We start from the raw sequence: 15,813 nt of genomic DNA, 5'->3' as shown, positions 1-15,813 counted from the left end.
AATTCCGGCACTTATTGCTTGTACATTTTACTTTTAGTTATCTTTTCCTATAGTCTTATATTTTCAAATAGACAATAAATGTCTTAAGTATAGGGATGGTTCTCCCCACCAGAGCAGAGATGTTCAATTCATAGCTGTTGGTCTAAGAATTCCAGACTCTGCTGCAGCAGGAACCTCACATTAGAATGTAATTGGCATATGCTTAACAAAATAAATAAAAATACAATATACCATAGATAATGTTAAGCTATGGTTTTCTAAGTTAGTATGCAAGGAAGGGATATTGGCCCTGGAACCAAGAAGATTCATCTTGAGTTCAAATCTGGCCTCAGACATTTACTAGCTGAGTGACCCTAGGAAAGTCATGTAACCCTGCTTACCTTAGTTTCCTCATATGGAAAATGACCTGGAGAAGGAAATGGCCAACCACTCTGCTATCTTTTGCCAAGAAAACCCCAAATGGAGTCATGAAGATTCAGACCGACTGAAAAACTGAACAACAAAGCCAGTATGCAGCCTTCAGGATCCATTTCTATTTGAGTTTGACACCATCGCCCTAGAGAGCAGGGAGTCCAGGTTCTGGAATACAGTACTAATTCATGCTTAAACACCAGAGTATCCCACCACTTCTCCCGTATTTCCTACAATATGACTCACAAAAGAATGCTCATGTGTCAGACAGCAGGATTACAAGGAACAGTCCAAGTTCCTAGAGGCCATCTAGAATCGTGATGAGAAAACTCTTGTTTGTACATGTTTTATTCAAAAGGAGGTAACAGCCCTAAATATGGCAGTTCCTGAGTGGCTGGCTCATAAGCAGTGAACGCAATTATAATCATTCCTGGACGTCACCTTGCCTGGTTGTCAAGGAAGTTCACTTTGAGTGTAATTAAATCTAATGAATGATCTGGGAACATCCCTCAAGTGAAGACATCCCAATGAGTCAGTGAAGCTGAGGTCTCTGGAGGTGAGGTGAGCCTGAAGTCCCAATAAACAACACAATAGTTTCAAACAAAATAAAATGTTCTAACTTGTGTTCACCAAAATTTATCTCCATTTCAAGGGAAGTTTAGGAAGGCTAAGAAAGACACGTAATGTGACCCCTCAATAACCACTCCTGGGAGAGACAGGACTCAGTTATGGAAGGAGATGTCAGTTGTCCAAGTTACTTTGTGAGCTTGTTTTGTTTGTTTTGCTCACCTGTACTTTGTTACAAGGGAGGCTTCTCCTGGGGGGAGTGGTATAATTAGTAAATGAGGGCAATGTAAAAATGAAGTCCGTAAATCAATTTTTAAAACAACAGGTTAGCCCTCTGAAGACGAAAAGGAAGGATGAGAGACACGAGAGTTGTTATCTGTCAGTTTTCAATCAGTAAAGTCCAAATTACAATTAATGTCAACTTGAGCTTGAGTAGTGTGCTCCCTGGCACCCCCCCTCCTCCCCAGCTTCCCTTCCTTTGTTATAGGTGCTGCCAAAGAGAAACTCCAGAATGATGAAGTGATTTGCCCAGTTACACAGTCCATAAGTATCAGAGGCAGGATTTGAACCCAGCTAGCTCTTTATTCACTTCCTTTATCCACAGAATGCTTGCTGGGTAGCTGCCTCCACTCCACCACGCTATGTAATCATAGCTCACATTCACACAGCATTTTAAGGTTTAGAAAGTGCTGTGAATACCTGCTCTCATTTGCTCCAAACTTAGACATGCCAAGGAACCTCAGACCTCAATGCCATGGATCCAAAGCATGTGTGACCACTCAATCAGCATCATTAAGGACCGGGAATTATTAGCATTTCAAAAGCGTGGGGGCAGCTCTCTATGGTCAGATCAGGAGCAAAACTTGCCTGACTTTTCCATCAAAAGCCTGAACGCTAGCCAAACCTCTCTGGCTAATATTGACACAACCCAGGGTTTAGACAGCATACAACACATCCAAAATGGAAGGCAAACATTGGCCCACAATTCTTTACATATGAATGAATCCCTGCTTTCCCCTTCCATACTACCCAAGGAAGAGATAGGAATGATGCTTAAAGATTTCCAAGTTTCATCTCAGAACGTAATTATAAAGTGTTTTCATTTCCATTCATCTCCTTGGTATTCTGAGGCTCCTAAAAGTATAGGCCAACTCCTTCCTATCAAATGCAAATGAGCCACGGTGGAAAAATGAGGGAAAAGAAACTGTGAAAGTTCACGCTTTTCCCAGAAAAACCACCACCACCACCACCACGAGCGTCTCTTACCAAAATTCAAACTAATAAACAAACGTTGCAGGAAATCAGGAGAGACTGGATAACAGATATATTCCAAAAGACCACAAGGGCTTTCTAAAAGGCGTCTGCAGCCAAAGCTCCTTCTCTCCCCCACATTCATGAGGACGGTTTCCCTATTTAGAGAGCTCCTCCTCTCTAGACAGATGGGGGCTGCTTTCCTACCCCATCTCCCCAACCTCTCAAAGGCTGGTTAGTGAAATGTTTCAATGAATAGCTCAGCAGGTAAACCTTGGTGACAGACCGGCTTATGCACATACAAAGCCAAGATTAAGTTAGCCTCTTGAGGAGGCTCATTAAAAAAGCAATCTACCCAGTGCTTGAAACAGAAATTAAACTGAGAGGGGTGAGAGAGAGAGAGAAGAAAAAAAGTCATATGGAAGCCACAATATAGTCCCAGTGAGATAGAGAACACAGAGTTTTACCAAGCACAGGCCTGCTAGTCCTTAAGCTGAGTTTTATAAAGAAACCTCTTGCTTTATCATCTCAAGGCCACCCCAGGGACCCACGAGGCCTTGAGAAACACTAAGGAGCTGGGGTTCTTTCTCACCCTGCTCAAATGGGCAGTAAGATGGCAGGAAAGAACTGGCTTCATTAGCACTCATTACCATCTGCTTATTCTGGAAGCATGCTTCTTCTATGGGCATGTTTGGTTATGGGGACCACACTTTGAGGGGGGCAGAAGGGCAAGGAGAGAAGACCCCCGATTCTTTGTGACCTGACCTGCAAAGATGATGCTCCTTCCAACCTCAACCCCTCCCAGTCCCCATGTCTTTAGCTTTCCTTCCACTTCTTGGACTCGTCTTTCTAACTGTAAAGGGGCTGGCAAGCAAGGTCGAGCTACTCCTAGCGGAGGAGAAGAAAAATTAAGACCGTGGGCTGTCACCCCACCTACACAACATGAAATTTAGTCTGAAGAGGTAGTTGAAGAAGCTCCCTCACAGAAAGAAGAAAGGGATTTTCCTGATGTGAAATCAAGGTATTTTTGACTCACTCACAACATGACTTCAAAGTCTCTGAAGATGGAGAAGAGTGTATTTTGCACATACATTTCTCTTCTTCTCTACAACTCTGAGAAGTGGCAGCCGAAAGCAATACCCATTTACAGAGAAGTCGGGATCCAGAAAGCCCCAAGAAAAGGAAAAGCCCAAGCGCTTGTCCAATCAGCCGAGTTTGTTGACTAAGTGAGCACATCTCCCTGTCCCTTTTCTGCTTGTTCAGTGATGATCAGTCACTGGAACACAGCATCCTGTGATCTTCTGCTGGTTCTAAGATTCCCCCCATTGTCAGTCCCACACGGAGCACCAGAACAATAAAAGGGGGTGTCACTACACTGGGACTTTATGTGCCAGGCCTAGCCTGCACAATGACAAGACCCCAGCTCCTCCGCAAGCCCGAGGAGTTGGGCTTGTGGCATTTTGCAGGTGGATCTGGCTACCTTTCAAGTTTCAAAGGGCACCTAGTCAAGGTTGGCTGCTTTTAGAAGGACGTGTGACTGGTGGTAGGGCAGGAATGGCCCCTTGATTCACTGACACCAGGTTTAAAAACAACCACAACCCCCCAGATCAAACCCTAGAACCTAGCTTATAACAACCCCAGTGGCCAGCGAACGTGAAAGGGTGAAATGAAATAGTGGGTCATTCCAGAGTTGTCCCTAAGAAAAAGACAATGTGACAAGTAGGCTTTTGGAGAACAAAGAAGGAAAGACTTACGAAGTCTCCGGCCCAGGTGCCCTCCTTTCTCTGGCTTCTGCGGGCCTCAGTCTGGAGCAGCCGGGGAAGCCCACGCAGCCTCCTTGCCCAGCCTCATGAGAATGGGTCTGTGAGAGCCTCACTCCTAAGAAGGCAGCCCACTCCCCATCTCGGGCCATCGGGTACCCCAAACTAACTGGGCCAATGCCAGGAACAACAAACAAAGGAGAATGACAGCAGCCTGGCATTTCAGAGAACTCAGTCCTAAGGCAAACAGCTCTGGGCTAGGTAAACAAAAGGCAGGCGGAGAAAAACTAACACTTGGACCCGTTCCCGAACTTGAAGCACCAGAGAAGGCCGGCAGTCGGGGGTCACTCTCCAGAAAGCCAGCCTGACACAAACAGGGCCCCCCCCTTTTAAGTCACTGGGAATTGGCCCCGCCCCGCCTGGGGGTCTAAAGTCTTCATTGAGAGTTACTTAATAGCTCAGGATTCCCTCACTCAAACCGCCCCCCAGCACAAAACAGCACTTCAACAACCACCACCAGAAGAGGCGTTTATTGGAAGCCAAAGTCCAGGGCGAGAGGCAGCTGAACAGACCCGCTGGCACCTCTTCTGGATCCCCGGCGGCTAGATTCCTGCCTGCTGGGCTCGGGTCTACCTGATGCGGCTAGGAAAGCTTGGGTCCATCCTAGCCTCGGCACACACGCCTGCTCCGGGGGCTGTTGTTAAACAAGTCCCGGCCAGACACATCCACTCCCCAACCTGGTCCTGTGTCCGAGTCCCCTGTCAGAGTTTTGTTGGCTTTTTTAATAGGGTTTGAACTTGAAGGAAATTCCGCCCGGGGTCCCGAGGGTCCCAAAGGACAAACAGCTCAGGTAGATTCTCCCAGCCTCCACCTCGGGGGTACTGCACGGAAAGCGACACGCACGTCTTTGTTCTTTCTATTCAAAGCTGAGGGAGCTCGGTCTCTGGGAGCACCCGAACCTCCCTCCGCCCCCTGGGATCAGGGCGCGGGTACCCCGCTGCGGAGAAGGGGTGCCGAGCCCACACAAACCAGACTGCCGGCAAGCATGAGTAAGGCCAGCTGGGGAAAAGACGCCGTCAGGGCGGCCACACACTAAGGAGCATGGGCACATCCTTCCCATGGCAGGCTTCGGCTTGGTGAGCCCTAGGAACCTCGGGGGCTACCGGAACGCTGTAACTGGTAAAGCGAAGCACTCTGGACACGAGCACGCTCTCCCCCTCCTAACGACACACCGTCTGTGGGATGGGCACCGACTAAACCACGAGGACAGCTTGCCCCGTTCCCAGAACTTGGAGAGTGGAGAATGGAGGAGGGGAGGAGAATTTCTAGGGACTTAAAAACCTGGGCTGCCCTTCCCGGAGCTGCAATGTCTGGAGAGGGCATAAGTCCTAAAAATGCTGAGCAGTGACCGTGACAGGACCGTGGAGGGCCACGCAAAGTGCCCCAAGGGGAACTGTGGGAGAGCCAGAGAGAGGACGCCCGGGGTAGGTGTGGGAAGCCCGAAGGGCACTGTCCACTCAGAAGTCTCAAGCTGGAGACCCAACACATGGCCACTAGGATGTGTTGCTGGGGAGGCAGGAAGAAATGAACAAGAAGCCCCAAGAGGAGAGACTGGACTGGGGGAGCCAGAGGGCAGGGATGAAGGGAGAAAGTGTCCGGGAAGCAACGAGGAGGAAAGGTGAGGGCCAGGTTTGGGAGGGATGTGGGCAGATCAGGCAATGAAAAGAATCGGGGGAGGAACCCACTAGAGAAGACGGAGAGGACGGGGAAACACCTGGGAAGGAATAAGGGAAAGAATGAAGCAAAAACCAGAAGGAAGAGATGCAAAAGGATGGGGTGAGGGAGTTGATGGGTGCCAAAAGGGAGGATAAAAGGGTCAAGGAAAGGACATAGGTAGAAAAGAGAGAAATGAAAGAAGGTTAAAAAAACAACCCAGCCGGAAGAGGTGTCCATGAGGAGAGAAGGGAGATGCAGTCAGAAAGCAAGGGATGGGGAAACACTAATGCATTTAGGAAGGCACTCCCGCCCGTCGTCACCACCAGTTCAGGGTGTCCCCACTTGTACCCGGGGGCACAAACCTCGGAAAGGGTTCTCCTCTTACCTCGGAGTCTTGAGGGCCGCGTTCTCCCGCTTGTCCAGCACTCCGGGCACGCAGTTGGTGAGCTCCGTCCAGTCGGCGTGCAGCCCGCAGCTCCAGCCGGTGGAGAAGCGGGAGAAGAGCCAGGTCTCCCTACGGTTGGGCCGATAGCAGGTGCACTTCTTCTGGCCCGGTCGGCAGTCGCAGGGCACCTCGAGGCGCACGTTCTGCACCAGGTGGCGGCCGAAGGTGGTGCCGCCCGTCTTCTGGATGTGTAAGAACACGATCACGTCGTCGCCCTTCATGTCGAAGGTGAGCGCCCGTTCCAGCTCGCGCACGGGGAAGTAATACTTCTTCACGTAGTGCGGATCGGGCGTGGGGAAGAGGTCCAAGTCGTCGGCCAGGGCGCGGCCGCTGGGCGCCCCCAGACTCAGCCCCGGCCCCACATACTGGTACAGGATCAGCATGAAGCACACCGAGCCGGCCACGATCAGCAAGAACTTGCTGGTCCTCTCAACCATGGTCCTCCCGGCTCGCTTCATATGTCACCATCTCCCAGGGATTTTTTTTTCCTTCGGGGAGTGGGGAACCGAGCGGGGAGGAGGGAGCAGAATAATAGGGAAGACCCCACAACCTTTGCTTCGGGATCTTTTCCTCCCTTGTATGCTTTCCGAGGAAAATGCAAAAACTGAATTGTTTTTCTTTTTCTTTTTTTAAAAAGGGGAGAGGGGTGTCAGCTTCCTCCTTTCCGTCCTGTGTCCACAGCTCAGTAACTGAAACAACTCCGAGAGAGGCTCTTTGCGCGGGAGGGACACCGCAAAACTGGGGCGGGGAGGTGTCAATCAATCAATGCAGCCTGCGCCGGGTGCTTCCAAAGTCGCTGGAACTGCGTCCTCTTCCTCCTCCGCCTCCCGAAACAGCGGCGGCGGCGGCCGTATCAGCGACCCGGGCGATCGGGGAAAGTGACGGGGGGAGGGGAGCGCCAAGGAAGGGGGTCGAGTGAAGTGCTCCAAACGAAAACAACCCCCTCCCGCCCCCGGCCGCCGCGCACCCGCGCCCCCCCACACCCCAGCAGCTGTCGCCGCCACCACCCCGCCCGCGGCTCCTCCTGACGCCGCCGCGGCTGCCGCCGAGCTCCCCGGCTCGGGCTCGCGGCCGCCGGCCCGGGTGTCCTCAGCGGGGGGCTCGCCCAGCCGAGGCTCCAGCCCCGGCTACTCGGAGTCCTGGCTTCCTACAGCCTCCGCACGGTGACCGGAGCCCGGCATGCACAGCGCCATCGTCTCCCGCCGCCGCTCCAGCTGCCGCAGCGGCAGCCCAAGCCGCCGCCGCCGCCAGCCGGGCTCCGAGCTCAGCACTGCAAGCGGCGGCGGCCCCGGCGCAGGCAAGGCAGACGCAGACACACGCACACCCTCCCTGGCTCGCGCGCTCACGCTCGCGCTCGCTCTCTCACTCCCTCGCTCGGCAGCTCTCCCTCCCTCTCATACTCTCTCCGTCTCCCTGCAAAGCCTGCAGTCCTCCTCCTCCTCCTCCACCACCACCACTACCTCCTCCTCCTCCCCCTCCTCCTCTCTAGCTCCGCCCCCCTTTAACTTTTTGGTTGCTATCTTCCGCCCGTGCTTTTTTCCCCCACTTCACCTCTCCTACCCTTGCCTTCGCTTTCTCTCCTCAATTCCATCCCTTCTCCCAATTCTAATTTGAATTTACTTCGGGCGTCTTTTAAAAATATATGTGCACTAGTGGATTTCCTCCTCTATCTACGGGGCACCCGATTGGACTCTCTTTAACCCCCTTCCCAAAATGGAGCGGTTCTAAATGAATAATGCCTGAAGAGGAAACAAATGAACAAAAGAGACAGCTGGGCGCAGCGCGGGACAGAGACCTGGGTTCTAGTCCCTACGCTGTCAGTTACTGGCAATATGACCGTGAATGAGTTACTTTACCTCCTCTGGCCCTCGATTTCTTCTTCTATGAAATAAGAGTATTGGCCTAAATGATCTGAAGGTCATTCCAGTTCTGTGATACGATGGTCCTAAATGGGAGAAGAGTGGGGAATTTGCATATGTCTTTGGGCAGTGTGTGTGTGTGTGAGAGCAATGCAGTGATAGCTCCCAACCACTCTTTAAGAAATATCTCGGGAAGGGATGTTGCATCTGCTAAGGAGGTTCCACTCATTAGCAACTCGGTTTCCATGGCAGATCTACACTTCTTTTGATGAATGGGCAGTTCCAAGTACCCTGCAATTGCCTGTTGGGACTCCCAGATAATTAATTCCCTGGTCTGGGTACCAGACAGCTCACCTTCGTTGGGACTTGCGGGTTGAACCTCAGAAGTCCCAGGTTGCTGAACCTCAGAATGGATGTCTCAAAGGAGCTGCAGCTCCAGTCTTTGTAAACACTCAAAAGGCAAGACAGGTATTCCAGCCCACCCTTAATGTCCCCCAATAAAATCAAAGCGCTGTTGTAGCCAGCAGATTGCTTCAAAATAAAGTGATAGCGCTAATTCTTAGGGCTTTTACAGTATGCGAGATTCCCACCTCTTAATCACCCTTCAGTGTTACCTCATTAATCCTCTGTATGTGAGAGTCTTTTGAAGGGCTTCAGTTAAGGATGATTTCCTCTCTGATTCTTACAATGCTTAAAACACAGTGCACTGCAGTCCCTATTACAGAAAGCCATTCCTTATCCCACCTTCAGCAGAGCATAAACTTGAAGCCCGTTTTCCCAGAAATGAAGGGGGGTTTGCACTGACCCATCCCCACTGTTCCCCATTTCCTGGGCATTAACTATGTCGACCAAAATTGGTATAATGTGTCTATAGGAGAGCAGAAAAAATATATCAGGGTAGATTTAAAAGTAGAGAGTTAGCCATGTCCAGTTCACTTCAGTCACTCACTAGCTATTGGACTTTGGGCAATTCATTTGACCTCAGTTAGCCTCAGCTTCTTGAACTGTAAGATGAAAATAATAACACCATCCCTGCCTAGCTCACCAAATTATTGAAAGTGTCAAATTAGATGAGATAAGTGAAAAAGCTTAGCAAACCTGCCAAGAGCTCAAAAAATATTATATGATACTTGGGGAGAGGAGGGGTAAATGACACCCAACATGAAATTTTAGGGGAAAAGAATAGAGATTCACAAAGACAATTTACAGACTCCTGAAAAGGCTTCAGCATTGCAAGAGCTATTATAGTCTACCTAATACTCAAAATGCTCCAATGCATCTGTGTGGATCCCCTTGGATGTTGCCTCTAGCTCTGCAGATCAGCCATGCCTGCCCATACTGTACAGCTCTTGTTCATGTCTATAAGTTCGCCACAGGGGGTCCACCCAGCCCAGTGTGTTGAGGCCTTTCTTAGCTTCCTCCTTATAAGAAGCAGATACTAAGGAAACACTCCAGCTGTTCACCTGTTATCCCTCCATCTCACCACATGGCCAGCCCATTTCCTAGCACCAGAGGGCCTTTGCACATCACAGGTGCTCAGTGAATGTATGATGGATGAATGACTTAACTTGAAGGGAAAAAGTTAGATACCTGACACCTGGCTGTATTTCTTTTCCCCACCCAAGTGTGTGTTCCTATTTAAAATGTGACGTATACTTTCTCAAACCCTTCATATTATGTGATTGCTTTTAGGCCACTTTCTCCCTCTGAATATCCCTTCCCAGAGAAAGATGTGATAATACTCCCTAAAAAAAAATCTTGAATTGTGATATGGAATCAGACCAACCCTGGCAAGCAGTCTTTATAGTTTATAGTTAATAACCAGCATATTCTGTATACTTTTTGGATTATGAAAATAAAATGGCATTAAAAATTGTAAAACAGGGTCAGTTTTTATTCCATCTCAACAACCTGGAAAGTTGAGGCTGTTTTTCCTTTTTTTGGAAAACTTTTAGCTCTTTCAAGGGTAATTTCCTTACCATCTCTTCCAGCATTCTATTTTCTCTTGGTCTCTATGATTTTTCTTTTACCGTTTATCCTGCTTAAAATTATAAGTTCATTTTGAAGATCTGGAGCAAAAGGGACTAAAGTCTAGCAAAAAGGACTAGAGGCCATCTAGTCCAATCTCCTTATTTTAGAGATGAGGAAACTGGAGTCTTGGGAGGGACTCACAGAGTGTCACAAAGGGAGTAAATACAAATGCTGACTGGAGGGCTAATACTCTTTTCATCATTTAACTCTTCTTTTCCTCTATATTTATCCATAGCCTTTATTCTTCACAACCCAGTCCAGATCCTATTCTCTGTTTGAGCCTTCATACCAAGAAGTTTTTTGGATTTTTCTGTGAAGCCCTCTCTGATGATTCTAGGCCAGAGTGACCTCTCTGTCCTCTAAAGCTGATAATAGAAAATATCTAAACCACTCAAATGAACAAATCAGATGGCTTTATTTGACACTTATTATATCCTGCCTAGTATCATTAATTATGTTCTTAGAAATGCATGGCTTGTCTTTTCGATTAAATTCAAAGTTTCTAGAGGTCAAAGACTATTTGCTATACTTTTGAGTGTTCCCCCACAAGACATATAGCAGGCACTCGATGCTGGTTGACCGATCTATATTGATTTAACAACCATTTATCAAGCCACCTCCATGCCCAGCATGGCCCCATATATTAAGAATACAAAGACCAAAAAAAACCCCAAATAAAAAAAATCTAAATAGTGCCTGCCCTTGATGAGCACACATTCTATTGGGAGAAATCACATGGATACAGGACTTAGAAATTCCAAGTTTTGAGATGTCAATATAGTTCTGGTACATTATCTGGACTCACCATTTTTCATTAGTAAGGAAGATAAAGTTCTAATGACTTTATAATATTTTCCCCCATTTCTCACTACTATGATCTCTCTCTCTCTCTCTCTCTCTCTCTCTCTCTCTCTCTCTCTCTCTCTCTCTCTCTCTCTCTCTCTGTCTCTCTCTCTGTCTCTCCCTCTCTCTGTCTCTCCCTCCCTCTCTGTCTCTCTCTCTGTCTCTCCCTCTCTCTGTCTCTGTCTCTCCCTCTCTCTGTCTCTGTCTCTCTCTCTCTCTGTCTCTGTCTCTCTCTGTCTCTGTCTCTCTGTCTCTCTGTCTCTCTCTCTCTCTCTCTCTGTCTCTGTCTCTCTCTCTCTCTCTCTCTCTCTCTCTTCTCTCTTCTCTGTCTCTGTCTGTCTGTCTTTCTCTCTCTCTCTCTCTCTATATATATATATGTACACATATATATATGTAAATAAGAAACATTCCCTAAAGAAAACCCAATGAACAATACAAAAGTCACCATGTAATTTTTAAAAGCAACTGAAAGTAGTATAATAGTGATTAAAGCCTGCTTGAAATTAGGACTCTCTTCCAGGAATATTATATATTGGACTCAGCTCTTTGCAATATTTACTGAGGTTTTTAGGAGGATAAGGTTTGAATCATAATAAGACTCGTGTGGGGATAGAATGCACTTCCCCAATTTTCAGCTTTAACAGTCTGAAAAATAATTGGCCACAGGTGTAGAGTGATTGAATTATTCCAGATTGGCAGGCACACTAATGAGTTTCTCAGGTCTTCCCAAACAAGTGGCAACTGCCACTTGCCCAGAAGACTAGTGATTTATGCTGGGTTAGGGGATGAGAATACTGATTTCATTCATTCTACTATCATGCTGGTCTCTGGGGATGAGGTTAGCCTGGGAAAATCTTTGGAAGAGCAGCCACTTTGGAGTACTTCCTTCCAACGTGACTTCATCACTGGTTGTACATGGAAGAGAATACTCCAAAGAGTGGTCACCTACGTGGTATGACCGTGAGGATCCCTTCTAGCCCCAAATACTCTGCCACTGGCCGGATGTATCATCACCTTATCCTCCCACTTAACTTTAGATAATGTAGTGCTCTGGGCTTAGGAGATAGGAGTTCACAGCCAACCTAAGACACTTACCAGCTGTGTGACCCTGGGTGAATCATTTTACTTCAGTTAATCACAATTCTCTTAACTGTAAAACAGCGATAATAATAGTATTTTACCTCCCAGGCTTCTTATAAGGGTCAAATGAAATAGTATTTATAAATGATTGAGTGATGCCCAGCACATAGTAATGCTTACTGAAGTAGGACTTTTGTTTTCTTCCTTTCTATGAAATGTCTATTTTTCATGAAGTTCCTCCCTATATTGAGTGAAAATATGACCTCCTGTTCCCAGTTCTTCCCTCTTGGTCCCTCTGAAGCCCTGCAGAATAAATTGACTTCTTCCATGGGATCATCCACCAATCAATATTTATTAAGGGTCCACTGTGTTCTAGGCTCTAGACGAGGTGCTGGGGCCAAACAAAATTATCCTTGACTTGAATGAGCTTATATTCTAACAAACTTTCAAATATCTGAAGTCTGCTATGATAGCTTCTTAAATGCTTCCTTTATCTAGAGAGGCTAAAAAGAAAGAGGGAAAGGTGTCTCTATACTGGTTCCAAATTTCATGGGGGGTGGGGGATTAAGAGAGGCTCCACTGAGCAAGGATGGCTTTAAAAGATGTATAGAATTTGTTTTTTGTTTGTTTGTTTAAACCCTTACCTTCCATCTTGGAATCAATACTGTGTATTGGCTCCAAAAGAGTGGTAAGGGCTAGGCAATGGGGGTTAAGTGACTTGCCCAGGGTCACACAGCTGGGAAGTGTCTGAGGCTAGATTTGAACCCAGGACCACCTCCCCTCTCCAGGCCTGGCTCTCAATCCACTGAGCTCTCCAGCTGCCCCCCCCATCCCCCAACAACTTTCAGCCTTAAAGAGTTCAGGACAATGAGAGGATGCCATGTATCCAGGGTCACTCAGACAGGTCTTCCTGGCTTCAAGACCAATCCTCCATCCCCTAGGCATGCTAAATTCCGATACATTGATGTGATTGGAAGGTAAAAGACTCCAGGGAAAGCCTCCAACATGTGGAGTCCATCTGCTGTGGAGGATTTGTAGAAATATGTGGACAAGATATAGTGAATGGTAAGACATGGCAGAGATGCCATTTATACCCAGGGAGGGAATATACACACTGATGAGCTTTATCTAAATACTTAAGTATATTTACTGCAAAGATTTTTCTCCCGTCTGTTTTTCATCTGATTCTCAACATATTTATTTTCTTGAATAAAATATTTATATTTCATATTATTGAATCCATCTATAACTTTATAATATATACACAAGTCAGGATAGGACGAGGACAGCCTAAAAGAGAATACGCTGACAGCTCGCATCAGAAAAGCCTTCCTCACGGAGGTAACATCCGAGTTGATCCTTGACAGAAAACTAGGGTTTTGAGAGGAAGGGAGGAAATTAGAATGTATTAAATTCCTACTATGTTCCAGGCTCTGAGCTAAATGCTTGCAAATATTATCTCATTTGACTTTCCATGACAGCAATCGTGGAGACTATTATCCTCATTTTAGAGTTGAGAAAACCGAGGTAGACAATAGACTTATCCAAGGTCATACAGCAATTGAAACTTTTAAATTTAAACCAGACTTAAACTCAGTCTTCCTACTTTGTGGGTTAGCACTCTCTCTGGACTGTGCTATGTTGCTGCCTGAAGCAGGTAGGAAGAATCCATTCCAGGCGCTGGGAGTGAGTAGCATTGTCTAAGTGTGCAAGGGTACGAAATAGTTTTTTTTGTTGTTGTTGAATGGCTTGTGGTCTACATTGGCTGGAATTCGGAGGTTATGACCACATGGATGGAGAGAGAGCACTTTGAAATTTGGAAATAGTCTGTCTTCTATTTGCCAATATTTTATCTACTAGTTTTGCATTGATATTCACTTATGAAATTGACTCATGGTTTTCATTTACAGTCTTATCAGGTAGGTTTGGAATCCAAACACTTTTTGGTCCATAAAATGAATTGATTAATTTAATGTATGATTTCTCTAGAAATTTCTTTAGAGAAATAAATTTCTCTAAATGTAGAGGGAAAACCCTCTGGGATCGCCTATTCTTTGAAGGTTTAGAGGAATCAATTTGTGAGTCATTTGGAGAGATGGAGTCATTTTGTGACTCCTTTGCTCAGTGGTATAGTGAAAGGTGATGCTCTTAGGGCCTTGGGGCCTTCTGTCCTTAGAGGCATATTGGGAGGAATGACTTGACAGTAGCCTTCCTGAAAAAATGTAAGTAACTAAAGCTATTTCACTATGTCAGCCATGTGAGTGGGTTCTGATTCTGGCTTGGGAACTAATCCGTTGAATGTCATTGTTTAATCTTTTCACTTCTTCACGCCTTGGTTTCCTTATTCATAAAGAGACTGGACTAAATAATATCTAAGATTCCTTTCGACTAGAGAGCGCCTGGATCTCACTGGCTTTTACAAAACCCTCCTGGTTCCTATTCTGTGCCAATGATCCATCTGCCTTGACTTTCATGCCGTATTCAACGAACTAGCCGCTACATGACGACTTCTTCTGGACCCAAGAAGGAAATCCTGTCTTGCCTTAACTCCACCCATGGTCTCTAGGAAATGGCTTGGATGAGGCTGAGAATAAGGCAAAGCAAAGGGGAGACCCTGACTCTAACCCCTTTGCTCTATCTGATATCCAGTCCCAAGTCTAGCCATTTGGAGAATGTTGTTTATTTCTTATGTAAATCTAAAATATAAAATGTGCATAAATAGATTTTGACGCATGACTTTGAATTTTATCATTGCACGTAGCTATGAAGAGATTGGTTTTTTCCTATGTTTTTAAAAATAGATTTGGGGGTGGGGAGGAGGACATTCTACAGCCCAAATGGTGAAGAGTAGAGCTAGACTATAATCAAGTACTAATTAAATAGGCCAGTGGTTCTTTGGGTCTGTGGAGAGATGTCATGGAGACTGTGAGCTTGTTTTATAAACTATTTCACAAACATATTTCAATATGACTAGTTTCCTTTATAATCCCAGGTATTTTGTTTTATGCATCTTAACATATTATTCTGAGAAGGCTCCATCAGACTGCCAAAAAAAAAAAGATTAAGAACCTTTGCACTAGGCAGACATCTGCTCTCCCTGCCCATCAGGAACTTCTGACCTCAGAAGCAACCTAATTATTTCCTGCCCTCAGAGGTGATCCTTTGGACCCCATCCACAACCCCCTTGAACAACTGCCCTTTAAAGATTGTTGTTCCATATTGGAGGAGAGGAGACATTCAGGGATGGGAGGGGTGGGCAGAGGAAGCTGTTGCTTTGTGGGTTTTGCAAATATATTCCAAGCAGGAATGGTCAAGTTAGTTATAGGAGATACAATTTTGTCTCTGGCAGGAAAGCTGTATTTAGGTAATTCTGTCAAATTGGAGCCAAACCAAGTATGCATCCCAAGGGTGTTATTATAATGATAATAATAACATTTTGCATTTCTATAGCACTTTCTCTCCTAAACCACTTTTATAAGTCTTATCTCAGCACTGCAACCTGCAGGAGAAAGCTGGAGGGGAAGGTTTCTTCCTTTGAAAAAAATTAGGAAATATAGGCAGAAAGGGGCTGACTTACCCAAAGTCACAAAAAATTTCTTTTGGATAAAACTAGGGCTAAAACCCAGGTCTCTTGAGGCACACTTTTTTTTTTTTAACCCTCACCTTCTGCCTTAGAATCAATACTGTGTATTGGTTTCAAGGCAAAGGAACCATAATGGCTAGACAATGGGGGTTAAGTGACTTGTCCAGGGTGACACAGCTAGGAAGTGTCTAAGGTCAAATTTGAACTCAGCACCTCCTGTCTCTATTGAGGCCCACTTTTTTGCACTAACCTGTGCTTACTGTCTTC

General features: G+C 46.3%; 1 protein-coding gene and 1 pseudogene across 1 annotated transcript in view; both read right to left on the bottom strand.

Annotated features, from left to right (window-relative positions):
* Window positions 1-4,141, bottom strand: part of LOC107652252 (dnaJ homolog subfamily A member 1-like) — a 28,708-nt pseudogene extending 24,567 nt beyond the window's left edge.
* The window catches only part of HS6ST1 (heparan sulfate 6-O-sulfotransferase 1), a 309,476-nt gene extending 301,934 nt beyond the window's left edge, over window positions 1-7,542 (bottom strand). Inside the window, exon 1 of the mRNA XM_001366180.5 lies at window positions 6,091-7,542. Within this exon, the coding sequence (XP_001366217.2) occupies window positions 6,091-6,608 (518 nt within the window). The 5' untranslated portion in view covers window positions 6,609-7,542. The remainder of the gene's footprint in view (window positions 1-6,090) is intronic.
* Window positions 7,543-15,813: the final 8,271 nt, after the last annotated feature.

This window comes from Monodelphis domestica, chromosome 4 (genome assembly GCF_027887165.1).
Source record: "Monodelphis domestica isolate mMonDom1 chromosome 4, mMonDom1.pri, whole genome shotgun sequence".
NCBI classification, from domain to species: domain Eukaryota; kingdom Metazoa; phylum Chordata; class Mammalia; order Didelphimorphia; family Didelphidae; genus Monodelphis; species Monodelphis domestica.
The sequence above is the reverse complement of the archived record's forward strand: the minus strand, read 5'-3'. Positions and strand labels throughout refer to the sequence as shown.